At 41.9% G+C, this 25511-nt stretch overlaps 1 protein-coding gene across 1 annotated transcript; it reads right to left on the bottom strand.

Moving 5' to 3' along the window:
* Nucleotides 1-284: 284 nt before the first annotated feature.
* Nucleotides 285-25511, bottom strand: Slamf6 (SLAM family member 6). Its single transcript, XM_078027835.1, has 8 exons — nt 25430-25511; nt 10748-11083; nt 6298-6561; nt 5754-5918; nt 5414-5578; nt 4379-4458; nt 2013-2084; nt 285-1654 (listed from the first exon to the last, which is right to left on the bottom strand). Exons 1-8 carry the CDS (start codon nt 25476-25478, stop codon nt 1607-1609), a joined length of 1179 nt encoding a protein of 392 aa, XP_077883961.1. The 5' UTR covers nt 25479-25511; the 3' UTR covers nt 285-1606.

Genomic DNA, 25511 nt, shown 5'->3' with positions numbered 1-25511 from the left:
TCTGGTATCTCTGGGAGATTGGCTGTAGCACCCCTGTGGATCCTAGATACCCATTCCTTGTATAAATCGGTGTAGTATTTTTATATAACCTATGCACATCCTCCTGTGTACTTCAAATAATCTGTCTGTTACTTGTAATATCTAACACAATGTAAATAGTTATTATACTGAATTGATTAAGGAATCAATCACAAGACAAAAAAAGTCTGAACCTGTTTTAGTACAGATGCAATTTTTTTAAAAAAAATTTTGAGGTATGATTGATCGAATGCGCAGAGGCTAAACCCAGTTCCAGAGAGACAACTGTATTGCCTTATTTAATTCTCACAAAATCCATTTCATGTTCATTTACCTATTAAAAGTATTTATCAAACATTTGCAATGTGTTAAATGTTAGGATTACAGTAATAAGGTAGTCATTATCTCTATCCCCGAAGAATTTTTTTCCCCCAAAGGAGAAACAGAAATTAAACAAATACAAATAAATATTTGATGGCATACGGTAAATAAATGACAAGGGAGGTAGAACAAAATAATAAGGGACTGTACTTCAGAGAGGGCGGTCTAGAAAGTGGTCTCATAGAAGCTGACATATTTAAGCCAAGACCTCAAGAACAGGAGGAAGAAGAAGGTCTTTGAGAAGATGTGAATGACTGAGGCATGGAGAACTTTTTCCTCTACTAGAGAAGCTAAAGATCAGGGAGAGTACCAAGGGAGAGTGGTACTTGCTAAGTCTAGGAATGGACCAGATAATCCAGGGCGGTGCAGACACAACTTAAGTGCAATGGAAAGGCCCACAGGGTTATAAGCAGGCAAGTGAAGGATCTGATTTATATTAAGAAACATTTCTCTAGCTCTCTTGTTGAGAATTGATTGGAGGAGAACAAGAGCAAAATTAAGAGAGCTGTCCAGAAGTTCTTGTGGTATTTCAGGTTGGAGGTGGTGATAGTTGGATATAGAATGGTGGCAGAGGGTTGGAGAGAAGTGGATGAGTCCAAGGTATATTTTGGAGGTAGAGTACAAAGGGCCTGATGGTAGAGAAACTGTAGTCAGGGAGAACTTAGATTCCTGGCTGGAGCAGTGGAGCGGACATCTTGCCATTCTCCTATTTTTTCAGTCTATGAGACTATAACTCCAAGAGATTATGCAATATGTCCCAAGAGGTATAACTAGTAAATGGTGTACCAGGATATGATTGTGGGCCCATTCAAGTCCATACATAACCAACATTGTATTCTTCCTACAATGAATCATATCCTGCTATTTTCTAAAGAGAGAAATGATTGTCTGCTGAATTGTAATCTGTTGTCCATAACTCTTCTGTTTGGTTATCAGAAAAAAGTCAATGTGCAGGTGTTATCGGAAGAATATTTTTGTCCTGGAGTGGACTGGGGAATATTATTTGAATCACACTCTGGAGATGATGTTACTCCTTAGGTGTCTGATGTAGGTAAGCCAGATCAAGTCTGAAGGACTGGAAGCCATAATGCTAGATATGGACTTTCGGTTGCCAGTTAGAAAACCAAGCTTCCTCTCTCTTCGTTCTCTCCTATGAGATCAGGAAGAGTGTCATCTCTGAATTTCTCTGAGGTATATTTCAAAAAATTTATTGGATGTTGTTAAGGGCAGTTGCCCTGGAAGAAGTGGTCTTAGTCTGTGGGGAAAAAAGAAAACACAAAGTAGGTTAACAGAGACTAGACCCACAGCTTCCCCACCCCCAACCCCAAGTCTACAGATATAGGAGGGGATGGGCAGACAGATAGTAGGGATATTGATAGCATAAGTGGGATTCGGTTAAAACAACAACAACAACAACAACAACAAGTAGTTTGAAAACTCAATTATGGATGATGACCCTAATACAAGATAACTTCTCAGATACATTTTGGATGTCCTGAGACTTTCTGTGTCTTCCTGGTATTTTGGGAATCTGTAAAATGGCCTTTTTACTTTATTTGCAAGATCATAAGAAAGGGTAAGAATATAAGAACATGAAGCAATCATGGGTTTACCTCCTTGGAATGATTAATTGTGGAGTAAATTGTAATGGAGTCCTGTTTTGTGGGTGCTGGGATTTTCATTTCCTGCAAAAAAAAAAGCATCATATGCATTTGGCTCACATAGAGACAAAGAGGTTCATGCATAGGTATATTCTTGGGGAAAGCAATGTGATAGAAGAGGGAATATGTCAAAGTTCTTTAAGAGGAAGAGCAAGAAATGTGTTTAGCAGGAGGAGTTGGAGACCAAGCCCCACCAGTTCAGACCTGAGGAGTTTTAATGGCTTTTCCTGAGCCCCAAACCGAAGAGCAAACCAGAGGCCTCAAGAACGAGAGAGAGAGAGAGAGAGAGAGAGAGAGAGAGAGAGAGAGAGAGAGAGTGAGCGTGAGCGCCTTGTATGAAGAGAGGGAACCATTCTCATCCTGCATCTAACTCTCCTCTCCTCCATCAATTTTTAAGAACCAGTCTGTACACCAGAGTTATTGTATTTTATATATATATATATATATTTTTTTTTCAAAGATTTTCACTTGTTATAACTGGAGTAGTTCTCTTTGCCTATTCCATTTGTCTCTGTCATTATAACTGCCTGGTCACCACATCATTAGAAGTCTTCTCAAGCATTAGGAACTGGTAGATGAGGAACACCATAAGAATGCCTCTGTCTGAAATATGCAGTGCAGGAGCAGCATCAGAAGTCCACAGTCCCCATGGGGCTGGGGATGTGACTCAAGCGGTGGTGCACTCGCCTGGCATGCGTGCGGCCCGGGTTCGATCCTCAGCACCACATACCAACAAAGATGTTGTGTCCACCAAAAACTAAAGAATAAATATTAAAAAAAAATAAAAAAATAAAAATAAAAAAGAAGTCCACAGTCCCCTTGAAGCACTTGCTTTAAGCTATGACACTTTGAATTAATGAAGGAATATTTAGAGAATTACTGAAACCTCAGAAACTCTCTAAAGTACAACTTTTTTTCCCCCAAAGAAAAAGCTAATAAATTGTCCGGAGGTTAGTTTGGGATTTTCTGGACAGTGATTCAGCTTGCCTTCAACAGGAATTTGGAAAGGCAACTGAACAAGCAAGAGTGTCCCTTCTCTTCCAGGAGCCTACTCTAGAAATGCCTGCAAGGCTGTGGATGAGGAGGACTTGGTTGGGGAATCCAAGATTTCTAGCTGGGTCATTGCTTCCACCATTTCAAAGAGGAGAGCTGCTCATGGTTTTCCTCTTAAAAAAACGGCAAGTTTTCTTGGTCTCTCAGGAGGCATAGCATCACAGGGTGGCCAGTACCTTGCCAGGGAATTCTTGCCTGCTGGGAGGGATAAGCCTCCTGAGTAATTAAAGTCTAGAATAACTAGTGAAGAACAAAAGACAAAGAGTCAGAAAGGACCGTTTTAAAGAGTTGGAGCCCCTGATAGGTCCAGTCCACAGGGGCACTGGAGCTAGACAATTAGAAAATGGCTTTACATCAAAGGCGAGGGTAAGGTTTCAAGGGTGGAGTCTTGCATCCTGACACCTTGCAGTCAGCAGGTTGATTGGCATCTTGGCAGGTCAAACCAATCTCAGGGGGCTGTGCGGTTGGGTGGTTGTAGCAGGTCACCCCATCTCTGGTGCTGTGTGGGACCAGGCATAGCGGAATAGGGCTCACATGTGTCTGGGCAGTCAACCAGAGGAAATGTCCACTGGAAGTTCCCAGACACCAGATTATCCTATTCACTAGTCTTCGATGAGCAATACAGTCCACATACAACTCACAGGCGACTCTCAACAGTATAGTGTTATTTAGAAACGTGACATATAGATGTTTTATTTAGGGGGTGGCGGGGACAGTAGGGACCGAGGAGTTTCCAATGCTCCACCAAGACTTTCCCATTATGTTGGAAGAGGAGAGGAGAGCTGCTCATGGTTTAGTTTCCCCTACCGTGGAGGGGTTGCAGATTCTGGTCCCTCTTGCTCTCTTGAGAGACGACTTCTGAGCTCCCCTAACATCTCTACAAGCTTTCTGCTGTGGAACTGTCTCCATGGTAACGCTCAAACTCAGTGGAACTCGGATCCACTCTGCACATATTAACCGAGTGTCATGCTAGGCTATAGGAGAACAGAAAAGAAAATCTAATTCACCCTTTCTGACAGCTTGTAATTTTACCGAGGGGACAAGACCTACTGAGGCACCCAACAGAGAAGAGCAGAGAGCAAAGAAGGAATAAATGTTCACTGCGGAAGCAGCAGACCCTGGAAAGGTCTTGTGCAACCCCCGTTGTTGCCCTCTCCCCTCAGCAGTGGATGTCAGCCGTCAGGTGATGGTGACTGTGATAAGTTTGTGAGCGATCCCTGTGAAAAACAGCCACAGTGATGTCGTAGGAATCTAAAAGGACTCACCAGGTTTGGATATGTGACCTGTGCGTACACGGTGCTCCCTGGAGAGACTGACGTGCACTCTGTGTTCTGTAGAGGCTCTGCTGTTAAGACAAAGAGGCACCATCAGTGGCAGAAGGACTTTGGGACTGCTTCTCCCAGTACCTGGCCTTTTCCGACCATTTTCTGTCCCCAAAGAGGCAATTGCCCAAGCCTCCCTTTTCCTTAGGGCTCACTTGGACAGTTTTGGGTTGAACCAGAACCTTCTTAATCATGTGTTTTTTTTTTTTTTTTCTAACTGCCTCTCTTGAGTGGGGAGTGGTCTTGAGGTGCCCTTGGGCTTCAAAGAGGTGTCCTCGGGCTTCGTGTGTGAATGACTAAGTAGCACTATCTACAGAAGAGCTGGGGATGCTGTGAGCAGAATGTAACCAATTATTTCCCCGAGGAAACATGGAAACATGGAAACATGATTACACCTTCACAGGCCCTTAAGGTGAATTCGATTACATTAGAGACGAGGAACGGCAGGCCCCCAAGTCCCCACTGACTTGTGTGAAGTCACATGGGAAGTGATGGAACAGGACCTCGAATGTGTGTCTTCTGACCCCAGTCCTCGGGGCTCTTTCCTAAGCACGATATCCCGCATCTCTGACTCAAAGCCAGTTTGAGCCCAGAGCCTGTACTTGCATCTCTGGATCACACTTTCTTTTCCCACCGTGTCTATCCATGGTCCAAACCCTGGTTAACCAGCAGTGATGCAGTCACAGGCAATTTGGTTTTGAGTCTTGGATGCTCATTTTCTTTTTTTCTCTGCTCAGAAATTTCTGGGTGCAAATGGACGGGCTACCAGCCCTTTCACTAGAGCAAACTTCTGCATCAGAAGGGAGGAGAGGGACTCCGATCTCACTAACTGTGTGAGGTCCATGGTGCGTGCTTGTGAGCTTGCACCGCGGGGTGCATCTGAGTAGTGACATTCTGACTTCCTGCCAGCCTCCTTCCTCTTTCTGTCATCTTTCCCTGCCTGCTTTATGATCAGCAGTTTAAAGTCTGGGTGCTCACCAGGATGCTGAGTTTGCTGAGTATGCAAAGGGAGGGAGCCTGAAAAATAAATAAGGAAATTGAAATGTTTGAGAGAGGCCTTTTTATCCCCCACCCCCCATAGGTGCCTCTCTAGAGGATGTGGAGGAAGGGGCCCCAAAGGAAGGGTAAGTGGGCCAGTGGACCCTGAGGCGGGCTCCTAGTTCTCCCAGTAGGACACCTCCTTTAGGATGTTAGCAGGTGCTCGGTGACACCCCTAGGATCGTCCCTGCATAGCTGAGCTAGGGTTTGCTTGCTCTCCACCCTTCACCTGTTTTCTGTAAGAGATTCTTAGCAATCAGAGGCCCCAAACTCTAAATACCTGCAGACCTGGGAGGAGAGACAAGGAGGGAGAAAGTACACCTGCCTGTTCGGTTCTTCCAAGCCCGTGAAGCCAGTGCGCACGCAATGATGAGTATGGCGAGGAGCAACGAGGCCACTAGAATTATAATCAAGGTTCTGAACCCGTTTACATTTTTCTTAACACCTGAAAAGGGGAAAAAAAAAAAAAGAAATGGAACTTCTTCAGACACCTAGAATGAGTACTACAGTATTTTTCTTGGGGCCCTCACAGAGTCTCTTGTGTGCATCTGAACCCAGAGTTCTGGGACTCTGGCAGGATCCTGGATGGTGAAAGCCCTGCTTTCTGAGTCCTTCCCCCACGACCCCCTTCAGAGAAGGGCTTGCAGAGGAGGAAGGAGGAGGGAGAGACTAGGAGGTAGTGAGAAGCACAGGGCCCCAGAAGCTGCCTGCCACCCCACCCTTAGCTGCAGTTTGGCTGTTTTGGGAATCTTGTAGGGTGTGGAGGACATGGCACAGCCCACAGTTGCTCAAGGCTCTTAGAGACACCTGAGGCTGACTGTTACCTGTGCAGAGACTCTGGGCAGTGACCGAGGACGATAAATTGCTGACGGGGTTCTCAGCTATGCAGGTGTAGTTCTGTTCACTGGAACTAATGGGGTCCCAGGAGATGGTGAGGTTTGGTTCTCGTAGAGAGCTGTTTTCTGAGAGCTTCCACCCGAATGAGACAGTATCATTTGGATTCTCCAGAGAGCAGGTCAGGTGGATCTCACAGGTGCTATTCCCAGACAGTTGAGTGTGATGGGTAACTTGTAAGTTCCTCAGTGGTCCTGGGAACAGAGAAGAGACGTGGGTTAAGGAGGAATGACTCAGTTCAGACTGCTCTAAAAATTACTCATTGCATTTCTGTTTTGATATTTCACTTCTGCTGTATACTATGGCCTGTATACTCTAAAAGACTCTCCTTGTATCATCTAATTGATGGTAGGAAAGTCTGGGGTGACCAATGAAAGAGACTTCAGTATGAGACGGAGTCACCGGAAAGATAAATGGGAAGGGAGAGACTATCTGGGTAATTTGGGACTGGTCTCTCTACCTTTCTGGGCTCCAGATTAATCCTTGGGGTATCTTCTGATCTGTGAACAATACCTCTCATAAAGACAATTTAGAGGCTGGGGAGCACATAAATGCAAATATATTGTCAATTTTTTAAAAAAATTATTTTGTAGTTGTAGATGAATAGCATGCCTTTATTTTATTTATATATATTTTTTAATGTGGTACTGAGGATCAAACCCAGTGCCTCACACAAATGCTAGGCAAATGCTCTGCTACTGATCTACAGCCCCAGCCCTACATTGCCATTTGAATTGACATAAATGCAGAAATTTCTGAGACCAAAGACTGGAAAGTGTTGCCCAGAAGAAGCAGCTGTAGCCTCGAAGTGGCAAGGAACCAGGGGAGACATGAGAGCAAGACAAAAAATGGCCCTAACCTAGTCTTGACCTGGGGATAGAAGTAAAGGTGATTCCACAAAGAACAGAATGGCTCTGACTCTCTGTTTACAAGAGACTGAGTGATGCTTTAAACTTAATTAACTGAAGGGTGGGGGTGTCGCTTAGTGGTAGAGTACTTTTCTAGCATACAAAGGGTCCTGGGTTCAATCCCCAGCACTGGGGGGAGGGAGGACTTAACTGAGAAGTTATGGAATTAAATGTACTTATAACTTGCTAGAATGGAGTTCTTATGTACTGGAGGAGTGTAGGATTTGGAGCCAAGAAAATCTGGGATAGGATCATGGCTTTATTGTTTGCTACTCACATGACCATGGACAGATTATTAATATGTCTAGGTGATCGTTTCCTTCTCTGGAAAATCAGGCAATAGTACCTACTTCTCAGGTAATTATGAGCATGAAGGGAGACAGTGCCTAGCACAGGGAGGACAAATAGATGGCATGAATGTCATGGCTTTTGTCCATGGCTGACCTCAAAAATATGTCCTGCTACTTTTTCCCACATAGTGAATATACACCTGTCTATTTGACATTTACACCTGGATATGAGTATTTCACAAACTCGGTATATCACAAAGTCTAAAAGGACTTCTGTTTTTCTGTCTAGAATCTATTCAATCTGTACCCTTCCTTCCCCCACTTAGGGATAATAATTTCATTCCCTCGGGCCAAAAGTCTCTGGCATTATCTGTGACGCATCCCTTCATCTCATACTCAAATCAAAAAAAGTTCTGGTGACTTGTCCTTAACATATATCCCGAATCCAATCTCTTCTCACTGCCTCTGCTGCTACCACACTGGTCAAAGCCAGCGCCAACTCTTGCCTGACTTATGGCAACGGCTTCCTTCTTGGTCCAATGGCTTCTCAACACTGGAACCAAAGGTATTCTTTAAACAAAGTCAAAGTCATACTGATTATTTGCAAAACCCTCCAATGGCCCTCAATGTCACTGACAATAGAAGCCAAAGTCTTTGTGGTGACGCTCAGGACCTTGCAATGTACATCCCCCTATTTCCGTTCTGACCTTATTTCCTGTTACTCCCTCTTTCACTCTGTTCCTCATATTCAGCCTCCTGGATGTTCTGTGAGCATGCCAGGCACAGGGGAGACTTGCGAGGTGTGCCCTTCCTCCAGATATCGGGATGGTTCACTCTCTCACGTCAACAGACCTTGTCTCATATTTCAATGAGGCCTATTCTGATCACGCTCTTTAAAATGGACTCCTGCTTCCTGGCACTCCTGAAGCTCCTTATGCCGTTCTAATTTCTCCCTTTTCCCCATAGAACTCATGGTTTTCTTGCATACGCTTGTTTATATAGTACATGTATTATTTATTACCTGCCTCCATTCCCTATCCAGAATGTCAGGGGGCGGGGAGGGATCTTCGTGTGTTTTGCTCACTGATGTATTTATTCTAAGTGGCTAGAAGAGTACATGTGCATTATTTATGGTCCACATTGACTCAGTAGATAAACCTAACATGACTTCAACATCTTTTTTTAACACTAAACTCTGGTCAGTTATTCTTCATTCACTGGTATTGGCTTATAATGTCAATCTCTGCCATCCTTATCCTCATGCCTAGGGACGATTGGTCAATATTGAAAAACAGATCTAGCCATTGCATTTTGGAAATTCCTTTTCACTCTTTGTAAAGCGAATTGCTGTAGCTTACATATCTCTTTGTGTGTGATCTTTTGAAGGAGAAATAATACGAACTAAAAAAAAAAAAAACATTTAGGGTAAAAAGCCCTGGAAAGGGATTGGCATGGAGTCCCAGGAATGGGGTTGTTGCAAGAGGATTCATGCTTAGTTTTCTCCACTGTGTCAGGACATTGCCTCGGCAATGTTGTTGGGCTCTCCCTACTGTGAGTCTCAATTCTCTTCGGGGTATTAGCACTGCCTTGATGGTTACTTGATGATCAGGGAGGGTGATCCTGTCCATAAAGGCTAAGGATACCTCCCAGAACCTATGAATATGACCTTATTTGGAGAAAGGGCCTTGCAAAAGGAATGTGGTAGATAAGGAGGTAATCCTGAACTTTCTGGGAGGCCCTAAATCCAATGATGAGTGTCCTTACAAGATTAAAAACAGAGGGATATTGAGACAGACGAGGCAAAATCACAGAGAGGAGTGATGTGGCCCCAGAGACAGGGAGTGGGATGATGAGGGATGCAACCAGAAGCTGGAGAGAACAGTCTTCTAAGGGCCTCCAGTGGGAGTTCACTTCTGTCCACAGCTGGATTTGGGACTCTCAGTCTTCAGAACTTTGAAAGAATACAAACAGCCTCAGAAAATGAATGCCTTGACCTGGTACCATTTTTGCCCCTTTAGTTGGAATCTCTTGCTGAGAATTTTTCCAGACACCCTTTTTCCCTCCTACAACATTTACCTGTTCCATGCCGTATTATTTCAAGGACATGACTTTGACTCCTCTAACATGACAGACTCATCAAATATCCAGGGACTGTGCACTAAACGTTAATGAGCGTCCTATTTGTAGAGAAATTCTAACAATTTTTTTTTTGAGATAACATCTCTTAATCCAAAGGCTTCCAGGTGAATTTAAGACCTCGTGGGATCTCTGATAGGTAGTAATTATACAGTCTCAGTGGTCTTTAAAGTTGCCTAGTCTGGTGGCCAACTTAATGCTTGAACCCCTTGTAAAACACTTCTGGGAAGTGATTTTTTTGAAAAATAGCCTAAAGTCATTTATGGCTCTTTGAACATCACTGATTACTATATATTTTCTTTTTTGATATAAACTTATACATTATCTCATTACAGTTTCCTTAATTCTATGTTGAGGATATTTTCACTGTTTCATCTTGGGGAGGCATTTTTCCTCCCTAAAGGTCAACGTGAGCCATCTGGGGAAAATATTGTTAAAGGTCAAACAACATCGACAGAAAAGACTTTTCTCTTTATTGCCTCACCCTCACAGAGCACTTCCTAGGTCGACCACTGTTCTGCACACAGACCCCTCTCTCGGGTCAGTCTAGGCTTTGGGTAAAGGGAAGTATTGTGGCAGTCTGGTTAGGCGGGAAGTGCTATCACATGCCATCTCTGTGACTGTAGGCAAGTTCCTGTAGAACCTTGTGGCCAAAATGATGCCTCAAGCAAAAGGGTTGCATCTCGTGGAGACTTTGTGAGGGTCACACGCCAGATACATGTGGTGAACATGTTAACGGCATTATAAATATTTCGCGTCCATCAATTCTACTACATTTCTGTTTGAAGGGGCCCTTTTTTTATGGGACAGGGGGAAGGGAGGTGATGCTGAATGGACCGCCATAAGACAGATCTATTCTCAGCTCTGCCACTATCTGGTTGTGCAGTGTCATTGAGTCGCTTCTCCACTGGACCTCATTCTGACTCCGAATGCCATCCTCTTTACCTGTAGACTAGAATACACACTTGTAGTCACATAGGATTGAAAGATCTAAAAATTTTTTTTTTTTTAGTATGTATAAAATGAAACCCCACATTTAGACTCACTGAAGATCCTCAGAGTGTAACAGGAAACCGTTGGAGAAGGTTCTGTGTTTATCTGGGCTTCGTAGGATCCTGCGTCAGTCATCGTCAGGTTGCTGAGGTGCAAGGAGTATGTCTGGGTGAAGTTCAGTCGCTCTTTCCAGTTTTTGAAGGGTACCACGTGTTGTAGCTTTCCTGATTCATCGAGGTGTATGTATGCTGCGTTGATTCCATTGTGATTCCAGCTGATCACGTCGGCTTTCTTATCCGCAGGAAAGTTCAGGAGGAGAGTGACTGACTTCCCCAGAATCCCGTTCACCATCCTTGGGGGAGAGGTGCATCGTGAAACTGCTGCATTCCCTGTAAATACAGAAGGAAAGGGTTATAAAACCGTCCACGGCCATCTTCCAATTCCTGTGCCTCTTCCTCCATCTCTGACCATCTGTTAGAGCTCTTTTTTTTCAAACTGAAGCCCAGAGAGAAAATGGGGAGAGAAAGGGTTAGGAGTCTGACAGTGGATGATCACAGCCCCAGTGGCTCCACCTCCAGCAAAACATCTGGCACTCTTGGTGGGTTGGCAGATGATCCTGGCCCTGGGCCCACTTCTAGACTAGCCGGTCATTCCTGGGCCATGACCATACTTCATCATCCCAGCCCCTGAGTATCACCAGCTAGCCAGGCTGGTGACCTGAGCTGGGTTCACAAGAGCTGGCTACACCAATGACTTAATAAAATGGCGAAGAAAACTCGCAAGCACACAGAAAAGACCTTTTCTAAATCTGAGATGGCTCTCGCCCTGAGATGGAAAGAGAGCGAGCCACCTGAATTCTTTTTATTTTTTATAGGGGGTGCACACAAAAGGAGGTTTTCAATGGAATGTTCTTTCCAAATAAGGCAAGGGGGCAGGTTTCAGGGGGTTGAGTATGATGTCTTGAGGTCAGGAGATTGATCGGCATCTTGGCAAGTCACACCTGTCTCAGGTGCTGTGTGGGAACACAGGCGTAGCAAGAGCAAAGTGCACATGTGGGTGGCATGGCCCAGAGAACACGCAACAGTTGTGTTGCAGGCCAGTCCTCCTATAGGCTCAAACGAACTCATTCGCTCACCTACACAACCCATGGATGGCCCGTGATGCCTGAGTCCATAGGCATCAGGTGGTGAGGAACATGGAACTACATCAACTCCCTGGCGCAGACTCTAAAAACGTCAAGTCTTTGCTGATGAAGTATAATTACAGCTGGACATTTACTGATTGCCGACTGTCCATATAGTATGCTTGCTTAATTTAGAGGATTAATAACAGATTTACTGCATACATAGTTTTCCACGTGCATTATTTCATTTGATGCCAACTACAATTCTTTGAGGCTAATAGATTGGATTATTATTTCTACTTACAAATAAGACCTAAGACACAAAAGTTATCTAGCTTTCCCAGAGTTACACGGCTCAAGAATAGTAAATCAGCATTCAAACCTAGGTCTTCTGACTTCAACTACTTTTATTATTTTCCTGCTCTCAAAAAGATTTCAGCCTAGGGGCTGGGGCTGTAGCTCAGTGGTAGAGAGCTTACCTCGCACAGGTGAGGCACTGGGTTTGATCCTCAGCACCACATAAAGATAAATAAAATGAATAAAGTGAAGATATCGTGTCCATCTTAAAAAATCTTTAAAAAATATTTCAGCCTAGTGATTGAGGAGTTAAAACTGATAAAAAAAATTTTTAAAGTAGCACATCATGGATGCATTCTCATAAGCCCATTTCAGAGACCCAACCTTTGAGCCAAAAGAGTGAGAAAGTCTTGATTCTTAAAGACGATGTTTGTGTCAATGAATAAGTCACCATAATCAGGGCTTCTTGGGATCTTTTACGTCTCAGGAAAGGAGCTGAGTGTGTGTGTATGTGTGTGTGTGTGTGTGTGTGTGTGTGTGTGTGTGTCTGACACTCAGCTCCTAGGGGAGCTTGCATTTCTGTTTCCTTTCCTGAATTGTCACATGGATTCCATGCTGCCATCACCCATTCCCCTCTGCACTGCATCTTTCCCATCAGTAATTCAACCCACTGTAATTTGTGGTCATCTTCAGCCCTGATCCCTCTGGGAATCACATGGGTGAATATCACCTGCTGAATCTTTTGTTTTATCTTGGGGTTTATTTATTTATGGGCAAGCAAAATTTTGAGACACATTCAGTCACATACACACACACACACAATGTTATGATCCCATTTATGTGAAGTTGTAAAACAGGCAAGCAAATCTATGCTGTTTCCTTTGGGAAGGAGGGAGGTGAATAGAAGGGAACATAAAGGGGGGGGGTCTGAGGGGCTGGTGATGTTTTGGACCTTGACCTGAGTCTGGCTATATAGGCATTCATCGTGTAGTTCATTGAGGTAGTAATGAGGATTTATACAGTTTTCTCTTTGTATTTAGAAAAAAATTAAAAACAACAACACAGCCCGAATGAAACCAAAACGAAAGAAATAATTTCAATAACCCATAAAGACTAAGTGATCTGGCCATTTTTCTCTTTTCCGTCTGAATCTCTGTCATTCTCCTTTGTTCATTTTGCTTCAACTTGCGTGGCTATTCTTCAAATAGACCAGGGATTTGCCCTTGTAATTACCACTGCCTGAATGCACTTCTTCCAGGGAGATATACAACTCATTCTTTTGCCTTCATAATGTCTTTAATACAAAGGTTCCCTCTGCAGGAGGCCTTCTGTGACCATGCTTTCTTCACTATCAACCTCCACCCATACCCAGCTGCCTTTGGGTTTATTTCTCTCCACAGTACTTATCATGTGGTATATACTAGAACACACAAATGTGCATTGGTGTTTTCTTCCTCCCCTCCACTGAGATTGAATCTTCATGGAGGCAAGTTCTTGTGGTGGTTTGAATCTGAAATGTTCCCCAAAGCTCGTGTGTTAGAAACATGGTGCCCACAAGGTGCAACAAGGTTTGAAGGTGGGTCTTTAAGCAGTGATTGGGGTCATGAGGGCTCCATCCATTGATAACTGAATGGACTATGGGAGGTGGGACCCAGCTGGAGGAAGCAGCACACTGGGGTAAGGGTTTATCTATTTCCCAGCCCCCTTCTCCTTTCTCTCTCGCTCTCTCTTCCTTCGCTGCCATGAGCTGAGCACCTTTCTTCCTTTGCATCCTTCCACCATGATGTTTCGACTTGGAGCTGGTCAAGCATGGACTAAACCATGAGCCAAAATAAACCTAAGTTGTTCTTGTCAGGTATTTTAGTCACAATGGTGAAAATCTGACTCATACACAAGGATTTGCCTGTCTTTTCCACCGTGGTGAATATTTGTGGAGTGAATGGACACATCTCTATCCCTCCTCTTGGGGGTTCTCTGTCCAGGATGTTAAGCTAAGTTCTTCTTAGTAAGGACACTCGATTTATCTAGTGGCTCAAGTACTTACTCACCAGGAACTGTGACTCTCTGGCATGGCATACTCCTTTAAGATCCCTTGCTTTTATAGATTGCAATAATTAGCTTATTTAACAAGTTATTTATTCTATGATTTGCTCAGTTCTATGCTAATTCAGTGAGTAAAAATTTAGAAATGAGGGCATGCAGACCGTATTTATTAGTCTGTATTTCTGTCTCTTTGTTGTAATTATGAGATTATTTTCCTCCCTTTTCCATAAACTTGAGAGAAAACATTATGCTTATTTTCTCTGGATTCCTAGTACTTAGCACAATTTCTAACTTAATAGATATACTTGTTTCCATATTTCACCCACTGGATGATATGTTTCCGAGAATATGAATAATGTCCTAGCACTTTATTTCCCCAGAATCTGGTCCAGGGGATTCAGAGAAAGCTAGGTAGATTGAGATTAGCGTGTCATTTCTGAGAGGAAGCCGGGGTAGGGTTCAGGAGCACAAGTCGAGGTGCCAGTCATGGTAAAAAAAGAAGGAGACTAAAGATCTCAAGAGATTTAAATGTAAAAAGGGCAGTAAGATTGATATATTTCACATAGATTGTCTTTAAAATTATAAGAGAAGTAGATCTGATAGGTCCAGGAAGAAGATGGATGCACATGGATCATTCTCCAAAATAGATTATAGTTTAGGTTGCAAAAGAAATCTCAATGAATTTTAAAAAAACTCAAATCATGTCTTCTGTGATCACAAAGGAATAAAACTAGAAGTCAAGAACATAAGAAAAATTGGAAAATTCATGAATGTGTGGAAATTAAGCAACATTGTCTAAAACAACTAATGGACTAAGGAAGAAATCACAAGGGGAATTAGAATGTATCTTGAGACAAGAGGAAATGATGAAAACACAGCATTCCAAAATGTATGGGATGCAGCAAAAGCAGTGCTCAGTGGGAAATTTATAGCTGTAAGTGCTTACATGAAACATAAGGAAGATTTCAAATTAACAATGGATAATGTAGATGAAATAAAAAAATTCCTAGAAACACACAAACTATCAGACATATGAAGAAATAGAAACCTAAGAAAACCTTATGATAAGAAAAGAGATCCAATCAGCAATCAAAAACCTCCTGACAAAGAAAAGCCAGATGGGGGAGGATCCAAGATGGCGGGCCAGAGGGAGACAGCATTCTGTGTCCTGAGATTCAAGCAGCGAGAATACTGCTTCTCGGGGAGACCCACCCTAAATGTGGGCAACACTGTCCAGCAGGATGGAGGCCAAGATGGAACAAAAGGTGGAAGAAGGAGAAAGTCAATGCAGAGGTAAGACCTATTCTTCTTGAGTGGGTGCCTAGATGGCTGCTTCGATCACCTGAGAACATCAGATTTCCGTGCCTTCATTCTTCCAATGAGAACTCTGACCAAGGATTCTCCAGGGAGTTTCCAGGCTTCCGTCTTGTACTTGGGCTGCATCATGGATCCTTCTTGTTCGGAGCCTCTAATTTTTTGAACTGAGCAGTTACTGGTTCCTTCAGTTCTCCAGCCTGTCAATGGCCATTGTGGGACTATCCAGCCTCTGATCCCAAAGTCAAGCTACTAAATGGCCTTTTATGATTGTAATTACATATATATATATTTTTTCCTCCTATATCTATCCTGTTGGTTCTTTTCCTCTGGGAAACCCTAATACAATCAGGTACAAAGTAAACAATACACTCATAAGCCATTAATATCATTTTTATGCAGATAACTGACTTCTGAATAAAATTGAGAAACATCATAAGGAAAACAAAATATTGTCCAAATAATTCAAGATTTAAACCAAGTTCAAAAATAAGTCTTAAAAAAGCTGGACAAAGCAAACTGCTTCAATTTAAAATGCAAATGACTCTTTTTCTAAAGAATTAAGAAAAACACACACATCTTCATTCATATTTTATTGCAAACAAGTTCTAAATGGGAATAGAATGTACCCAATATAGTACCCATCTCACAGAAGGCTCTCAATAAAAAAAAAAAAAAAAAAAAAAAAAAGAGAATACTGCTTCTCTGCAAGCGATATTCCTGCTCCCACACAGGAATCATGGTCCTGGGCCCTCCCAGTGACAGAGTAGGTCTCCCAACGACTTGCCTACATAGGACTACCAGGTACCTGAGGGAGACCACTGGTGGCAGCAGCATAGGCACAGAACTTTTGACCACCCACCTGAGCAGAAATCACCGAAGCTGCTCCCACGTGGGACACTCAGCAGCTTCCCACGAGTAGGAACTCCAGCCACCACTCCCATGTGGACTATCTACCAACGTGGGGCCCCCCTAGTGGCTGCCATCTTGGGACTCTGCAGCAGAGGGGATAGTCCCTTACACACAGTAGCCGGCCTGCACCTGGGAACTTCATACGGGCTCTGAAGTCAGCCAATGGCCATACACTGCATGCCACAGAGCTTGTCTCTCACATCATCACCTGGATCCCCCCACCCGACCCAACGCCCCACCACTGAAAGCAGGTGCCTCCATCTTGGGCCACCTTCATCACCATCTTCAGTGGGGTGAACTCTGGCTGGCCAGGTGCCCAGTTTCTAACTCCGCCCCCCCCTTCCCGGCAGCTGCTACCCCGGCACAGTGACCCCCTGATTTCCTTCACTATCCTGAGCATGGAGATACCAGGTAAACAACAGACGACCCCACCTCCTGGATGAGAAGGGAAGCAGAAAAGATACTGATCTCCAAACAAAACAAGCCCTGTTTCTTCCTCAAGATTTTTTTCCCTCTCCTTTCCATCTCTATTCTCCCACCTTCCCATCCCCAACATATGTGAAACCAAGTACTTTAAATGAATTAGGATTTTGAGGACTGGGACATCTGAATAGTACATTACAGTTGTGTTGTATATTCTTTCTTTTATTTCCCCACCAATTTCTACTATTTTAACATTTTTTAATTTTTCTTAGTATATATGTATGTTTATTTTAGTACTCTACTGTCTCCCCACTTACTTGTCTACCCAAATTACTTCTCCTCCCTTCTCCTGCTACTCATCTTCCTCTGTAGATTTCTCTTTCACATTTCCTAAGATATAATAACTCTATATCCTCATCTCCTTCCTCCTCAGCATATCATCCTGCTCCTCATCCCTAGTCTTTGCCCACCATCAGAAACTGTAAACTCTTTTACAAACCTACTGAGTACATTGTAGATAATAATTGAATCCACCATTTCTGTGCATTGTGACCAAACTGTAAATGTTTTAATAGCAAACATTTATTTTAAGAAATAGACAGATACTACCCTGCATTCTATCAGATCATGGAATGACATTAGAAATTAGTGATAAAATAAAAAATAAAAGCTACCACAACACCTGGAGACTAAATAATATGCTACTGAATAAACAATGGGTTGCAGAAGACATCAAAGAAGAGATCAAAAAATTCTTAGAGGTGAATGAGAACACAGATACAACATATCGAAATCTCTGGGACACTATGGAGACCATACTAAGAGGAAAGTTTATTGCATGGAGTTCATTCCTTAAAAGAAGAAAAAGTCAACAAATGAATGACCTAACATTTCATCTCAAAGCCCTAGAAAAAAGAACAAATAAACACCAAAAGCAACAGAAGACAGTAAATAATTAAAGAGAGATAGAGAGAAAACTCAAATCACTAACATACATGATGAAAAAAGAAATATCCCAACAGACTACAGAAATACAGAAGATAATTAGAAATTATTTTGAAAACTTGTACTCCAATAAAATAGAAAATACCAAAGACATTGACAAATTTCTAGGGTCATATGATTTACCCAAACTGGATCAGGATGATATGCACACTTTAAACAGATCAATTTTAAGTGGTGAAATAGAAGTTGCCATCAGAAGCCCACCAGCCAAGAAAAGCCCAGGACCAGATGAATACACAGCTGAATTCTACAAGACCTTTAAAGAAGAACTAATACCAATACTCTTTAATTTATTTCAGGAAATAGAAAAAGAGAGAGCACTTCCAAACTTATTTTATGAGGCCAATATCACCCTGATTACAAAACCAGGCAAAGACACATCAAAGAAAGAAAACTTCAGATCAATATCTCTAATGAAGTAGATGCAAAAATTCTCCATAAAATTCTGGCAAATTGAATACAAAAGCATATCAAAAAGATAGTGCACCATGATCAAGTGGGATTCATCCCAGGGATGCAAGGTTGGTTCAACATATGGAAATCAATAAATGTAATTCATCACATCAGCAGATTTAAAGATAAGAACCATATGATCATCTCAATAGATGCAGAAAAAGCATTTGACAAAATACAACACCCCTCCATGTTCAAAACACTAAAAAAACTAGGGATAACAGGAACATATCTCAACATCAATAAAGGCTATCTATGTAAATCCCAGGCCAACATCCTTCTAAAGGGAGAAAAATTGAAAGTGTTCCCTCTAAAAACTGAAACAAGACAGGGATGCCCTCTCTTACCACTTCTATTTAACATAGTTCTTGAAACACTGGCCAGAGCAATTAGACAAAAAAAAATTAAAGGGATACAAATAGGAAAAAAAAAGAACTCAAATTAGCACTATTTGCTGACGATATGATTCTATGCCTAGAAGACCCCAAAAATTCCACCAGAAAACTTCTAGAACTTGTAAATAAATTCAGCAAAGTAGCAGGATACAAAGGCATTTCTGTATCTCAGTGACAAATCTTCTGAGAAGGAAACTAGGAAAACTACCCCATTTACAACAGCCTCAAAACAAACAAACAAACAAACAAACAAATAAACAAAACCTTGAGAATCAACCTTACAAAGAGGTAAAGGATCTCTACAACAAAAACTACAGAATGCTAAAGAAAAAATATTAAAGAAGACCTTAGAATATGGAAAGATCTACCTTGTTCTTGGATAGGCAGAATTAATATTGTCAAAATCACCATACTACCAAAAGCATTATATAGATTTAATGCAATTCCAATCAAAATCCCAATGACATTCCTCATAGAAATAGAAAAAGCAGTCATGAAGTTCATCTGGAAAAATAAGAGACCCAGAACAGCTAAAGCAATCCTTAGCAAGAAGAGTGAAGCAGGTGGGGGCATCACTAAACCAGATCTTGAACTATACTACAGAGCAATAGTAACAAAAACAGCATGGCACCGAAACAGACTGGTAGACCAATGGTACAGAAGAGAGGACACAGAGACAAACCCACAAAATTGTAGTTATATTAGACAAAGGCACCAAAACATACATTGGAGAAAAGACAGCCTCTTCAACAAATGGTGCTGGGAAAACTGGAAATCCACATGTAACAAAATGAAATTAAATCCCCATCTCTCACCATGTATAAAACTCAACTCAAAGTAGATCAAGGACCTAGAAATTAAACCAGAGACCTTGAACCTAATGGAAGAAAAAGTAGGCCCAAATCTCCATCATGTCAGATTAGGCCCTAACTTTCTTAATAAGACTCCTGTAGCACAAGAATTAAAACCAAGAATCAATAAATGGATGGATTCAAATTAAAAAGCTTCTTCTCAGCAAAACAATCAATCAGTGAGGTGCATAGAGAGCCTACAGAATGGGAGCAAATCTTCACCCCAAGCACATCAGATAGAGCACTAATCTCTAGGATCTACAAAGCACTCAAAAAGCTTAACACCAAAAAAACCCCCCAAAACAAAAAACAAAAACCAAGTAACCTAATCAATAAATGGTCCAAGGAACTGAAAGATACTTCTCAGAAGAGGACATACAATGAATCAACAAATATATGAAAAGATGTTCAACATCTCTAGCAATTAGAGAAATGCAAATCAAAACTACTCTAAGATTTAATCTCACTCCAGTCAGAATGGCAGCTATTAAGAATACAAACGACAAGAAGTCTTGGCAAGGATGTGGGGAAAAGGTACACTCTTACACTGCTGGTAGGACTGAAAATTGGTACAGCCAATGTGGAAAGCAGTACGAAGATTTCTTGGAAAACTGGGAATGGAACCACCATTTGACCCAGTTATCCCACTCCTTGGTCTATACCCAAAGGACTTAAAAACAGCATACTACAGGAACACAGCCACATCAATGCTATAGCAGCACAATTCACAATAGCTAAACTGTGGAACCAACCTAGATTCACTTCAGTAGATGAATGGATAGAGAAAATGTGATATATATACACAATGGAATATTACTCAGCAATAAAAGAGAATAAAATCATGGCATTTGCAGGTAAATGGATGGAGTTGCAGAATGTAATGCTAAGTGAAGTTAGCCAATCCCCCCAAACCAAATGCTGAATGTTTTCTCTGATATAAGGATGCTTATTCATAGTGGGGTTGGGAGGGGGAGCAAGGAGGATTACATAAACTCTAGATAGGGGAAAGGAATGGGAGGGGAAAGGAGGGGGCATGGGTCTAGGAAAGATGATGGAATGAGATGGGCATCATTACCCTAAGTACATGTATAAAGACAAATGGTGTGAATATATTTTGTGTACAACCAGAGATATGAAAAAATTGTGCTCTATATGTGTAATATGAATTGTAATGCATTCTGTTGTCATATATAACAAGTTAGAATAAAAAATAAAAAAGAAAAAAGAAGAGCCATATGACTTTACTAGTAAATTCTAATTATTCAAAGAACACCTGTCATTCTTAAACTCCTCCAAAAAGAGGAGGAGAAAACCACTTCCTAACTCATTTTATTTGGCCAGAATAATTCTGATACCAAGGACAAAGATATCAGGCAAAAAAAGAAAATTATATACCAATATCCTTTATGAATATTGATGCAAAAATCTGCAACAAAATACTAACAAACTGAACCCAACAATATATTATGGGGATTATACATCATGGCTGAGTAAATTGATCTCAGATAAGAATACCCACTTTCTGGGGGGCTGGGGATGTGGCTCAAGCGGTAGCGCGCTCGCCTGGCATGCGTGCGGCCCGGGTTCGATCCTCAGCAGCACCACATACCAACAAAGATGTTGTGTCTGCCGAGAACTAAGAAAAAATAAATAAATGTTAAAATTCTCTCTCTCTCTGTCCCCCTCTTTCACTCTCTCTTTAAAAAAAAAAAAAAAAAAAAAAAAAAAGAATACCCACTTTCCCTCCTTCTATACAACATTGTATTGAAAGTTCTAGCCAGAGAGTAATTAGACAAGAAATAAAAAAGAAGTGAAAGGCATCTCAATTGGAAAAGAAGTACTATTTCAATTCAAAGATGGTATGGCCTAATTTGGAAAGGAGATTCCTGGGAAAGCTGGGAATGGATCCACCATTTGACCCAGCTATCTGTGATTCTGCAATTTGAACTCACTTGAATCAAATGTATGAAAGATGATATGTCATGAGCTTTGTAATGTTTTGAACAACCAATAAAAAAAAAAGATGGTATGGCCTGATGGATAAATAGAAAATCCTGAAGAATCCAGAAAAATCAACCAGAGCTAATAAGTGAACTTGGTAAAGTTGCAGGATTCAAGGTCAACATACAAAAATCACTTGTATTCCGCCACACCTGCAAGGAACAATCTAAAAAAGAAACCAAGAAAACAATTCCACTTAACAAATAGTAATTAAAAGAATAAAGTACCTGGCAATAATTTAACTAGAAAGATGTACACACTAAAAACTAAAAAAATTCCTGAGAGATATTAAAAATAAACCGAATAAATAAAGAGACATTCCATGTTCACAGATTGGAAAACCACATTAAAATGGCAATACTGCCCAAAGTAGTCTACAGATTCAACGCAATCTGTATTAAAATCGCAGTGACTGTTTTTCGTAAGTGAAAAAGTCAATCTTCAAATTTACATGGAATTGCAAAAGGTCCCAAATTCATATGGAATTGGGAAAGGTCCCAAATAGCCAAAATAATATTGTAAAAGAAAAACAAAATTAGAGTACTTGCACTTCCCAATTTCAAAACTTATATATGACTATGGTAATCAAAACAGTGGAGTGCTGTTATAAGGATCGACATATGAATGACTACATGGAACAGAATTGAGAATCCAGGAATAATCTCTTCAACAAATCGTATGGGACAACTACAAAAAAATGAAGTTGGACCCCTACCTCTCACCATTTGCAAAAATTAACTCAAAATGTATCAGTCACCTAAATATAAGACTTAAAACTATAAAACTCTTAAAAGAAAACATAGGATTTGGCAGTGAATTCTTAGATGTAATACCAAAAGCACAATCAACAAAAGATAAAAACAGGTTGCCCAGAGCCATCCTGGACTGTGTATGGACCAACATCATAACCAGTGAATAGGAAAATCTGCTCTCTGGGAACTTCCAGTGGCAATCCTGCTGGTGAAGACCATCCAGATCCATGTGAGTGTCTATTCAGCTCTGCCAGGTTACCTCCAGCACAGGAGGTAGGCTGACCTGTGGCAGCCACCATCCCCAACAGACTCCCAGAGATGGGTGTGGCTTCCTGAGATGCCAATCAACCTGTTGACTGCAAGACACCAGGAAGCACGACTCCACCCGCTGAAACCTGATCCCTGCCTTTGATGCTGTCCCTTCAATAAAGAATCAGAGCCATTTTTGAACTGTTCTGTTCCACCTCCCACCAGGACTGGAAGAGACTATCGGGCGCTCTGCTTTAAAAAACGAATTCTGACTTTGTCTCTTATTTCTTCACTAATTACTGCAGACTTCAATTTTCTCAGGTGGTTTATCCCCTCCTGCGCAGGAAGAATTACCCTGGTGAGGTGCTGGCCGCCTCGTAATAACAGATAAATTGTACTTCATCAAAATTCAAAGCTTTTTCTTCCTGGGCGTGGTGGCAAACACCTGTGATCCCAGCAGCTCTGGAGGCTGAGGCAGAGGGGTCGAAGATTTGAGGCCAGCCTCAGCAATTTTAAAGCTCAGAGGAGATATTACATCCCAAAGTTCTACTCGTGCCTCATCACCCATCCTGAGCACATCCATTTGTTTGCTCCACCCCAGTGCCTTGCTCAGTTTCTTCCTAGCACAACGCTGTGTAGCAATGTGTACGTGCACGTGAACATGTAACCGTGTGTAAGGTGGTAGCACAGTGAAGTGGCTGTGGGCACAGCTTCTGGGGCCAGGCTCCCTGAGTCTAGCCCTGGTAACCCCTGTTTGTTTCCTGGGCCCTGGAACATCTGCATCCGTTTCCTGCAGACACAGCTGAGTGTGTTTCTCTTTCTACCCCTCCTCCCGCAGCTGGGTGAGTCTAAGCTAGTGACTTAAGTGTTAGGTACCTTCTTTTCTCATCTGTGAGGTGAGGAACTGTATATTTCATAGGGTTGTTATTAGAAATATCCACAGAAACAGGGAGAATGAGAGGAATTTTAACAGGAGGACCTTCCAAATAATTCATAGAAGAGTTCAATTTCTTTCTTTTTTTTTTTTTTTGGTATTGGGGATTGAATTCAGAGGCACTTAACCACTGCGCACATCCCCAGCCTTTTTATATTTTGAGACAGGGCCTCACTGAGTTGCTTAGGACCTCACTGTTGCCGAGGCTGACTTTGAACTTGCAATCCTTCTGCCTCAGCCTCCTGAGCTGCTGGGATTACAGGCGTGGGCCACCACACCCCACAAGGGGTTCAATTTCTTAAACAGGGAAAAGTGAGGTTAAAGCTTGAGTCGCTGGTCCCAGATCAAGAAGTGACTCTTGAATGAACGAAAGAATTCCCTTTCTGCACCTTGTAAGTATTTCTCAAGGTTTTATCCTAATTCCACTTTTCCCCTTGGAGTCATGGGTAATCTTTATGGTGTTAACTCTCAAGTCTCCATTCACAGCCTTACCCCTGGTCCCAAATTTCCAGCTGCTTTCAGTAACATCTCCTCGTGGATGTTACACTGACATCTTAAAATTAATAGGTCCAAAAACAAACTTACCTTCCTCCCCATGGCTTCTCCCTGTTCCCCAAATTGTCACCTGTTTTGGTTGTCCTATCTGAAGTGTGACCGCCCTCCCGGCCATATTTCTATATGTTCTTTCTCCAGTTGAGTTATTTCATTTTTATCATTTATCAATATCCAAGGTACTAGTTTACTTGCTTATAGTTTATCTTCCTGCCAAAATGTCAGTTCCACAAGAGCAGGAAGTTTTGCCTGCCCTGTTCATGATGTAGCCCCAGAAATTGGAACAGTGCTAGGTATTTGGTAGATGCCTGATGAATATTTTTTTTTTGGATGACTTAACAAAATTCTCTCTTTTTTTTTTCATTGCCAATTAGTTTAGTGAAGTCTACATCGGTGGCCTCTTTGTTTTCTTTTATGCTACTGACCGGTTTGTCCACTGGTCATTGTTTCTCAGAAGTATTCAAAGAGCTTTCCAAGTGATGGCTAGTGAAATTTGGGTGTTATTTAAATGAACTTAGCCTCAGTTTCCTCTATGTTAAAATGGGGCTATCAGTAGTATAAATTCATGCAATTGTCAGGAGACTTCTAAACGCGATCCACATATAGATCCTGGTCCAGTATCTGAAATAAAGTAAGTACTTCCTACATGCTAGCTTTTGATCAGCTACTCCCGGGCTATACCTGGCAGCTTCTTGCCTGGTCTCCTCTCCTTGAACGCTGAACTTCAGTTACAATTGAACCACTTGTGGTTTCCCAAGCATGGAAACCACAAGATAGTCCATCACATATATTCTCTATGTGATGGACAGCCAGGAACAATGAGAAGGCTACATTGAGTAAGTCCTTTCTCACTGACATATGAAGCATTGCTGGGCTAGCTAGCTAGCTCCCGATTTGCATCAAAGAAAGGGGAAGCTCATGTATCATTATTATTATTATTTTTGCCCTTGACAAAAGAGAACTATTTCTGTTTGGGTCCCCCAAACTCAGGGTACATGAAATCAAAAGTTTTCAGTATTTTAGATGAGGAGAGTGAAGCCCAGAAAGTATAATTAACTGACCTAAAGTTGCACCGTAACCTAGTAGCTGAACTGTAGAGGATTCGCTGTCTTGATCTTAGTTCTCTTTACAGTACAACGTGCTGGTCCTAATCCCCAAACAGTCTTAACTCACAAAAGCCCACTTCACAAAAGCCCCCAGCAAACACATCCCTTACAGGCAGACTCAGTTGTAGTTGTTACCCCCAAAGCCACCTGCAGCCTTTATCATTCAGTGCACAGATAAGGTGGCAGCGTAGAGTGTGCCACTGTGAATCCACCTGGTCCCTCAGCAGAGTCAGCCACACAGCGGTGTCTACATAATTTAGATCGAGCAGACTGTGCAAAAACAAGGAGCCACTCAATGACAACGTGGGGCTGTGTGGATATTTACCTGAGCCTCCGCAGAAGACAAGCAGGAGAGACTGGAACAGCCAGAACATGCTTTCAGAGGTGGAGACCAGTGCTGAAGACCC

This window comes from Ictidomys tridecemlineatus, chromosome 11, assembly GCF_052094955.1.
Source record: "Ictidomys tridecemlineatus isolate mIctTri1 chromosome 11, mIctTri1.hap1, whole genome shotgun sequence".
In the NCBI taxonomy this organism is placed as follows: domain Eukaryota; kingdom Metazoa; phylum Chordata; class Mammalia; order Rodentia; family Sciuridae; genus Ictidomys; species Ictidomys tridecemlineatus.
This window is presented reverse-complemented; position numbering and strand designations above follow the sequence as displayed.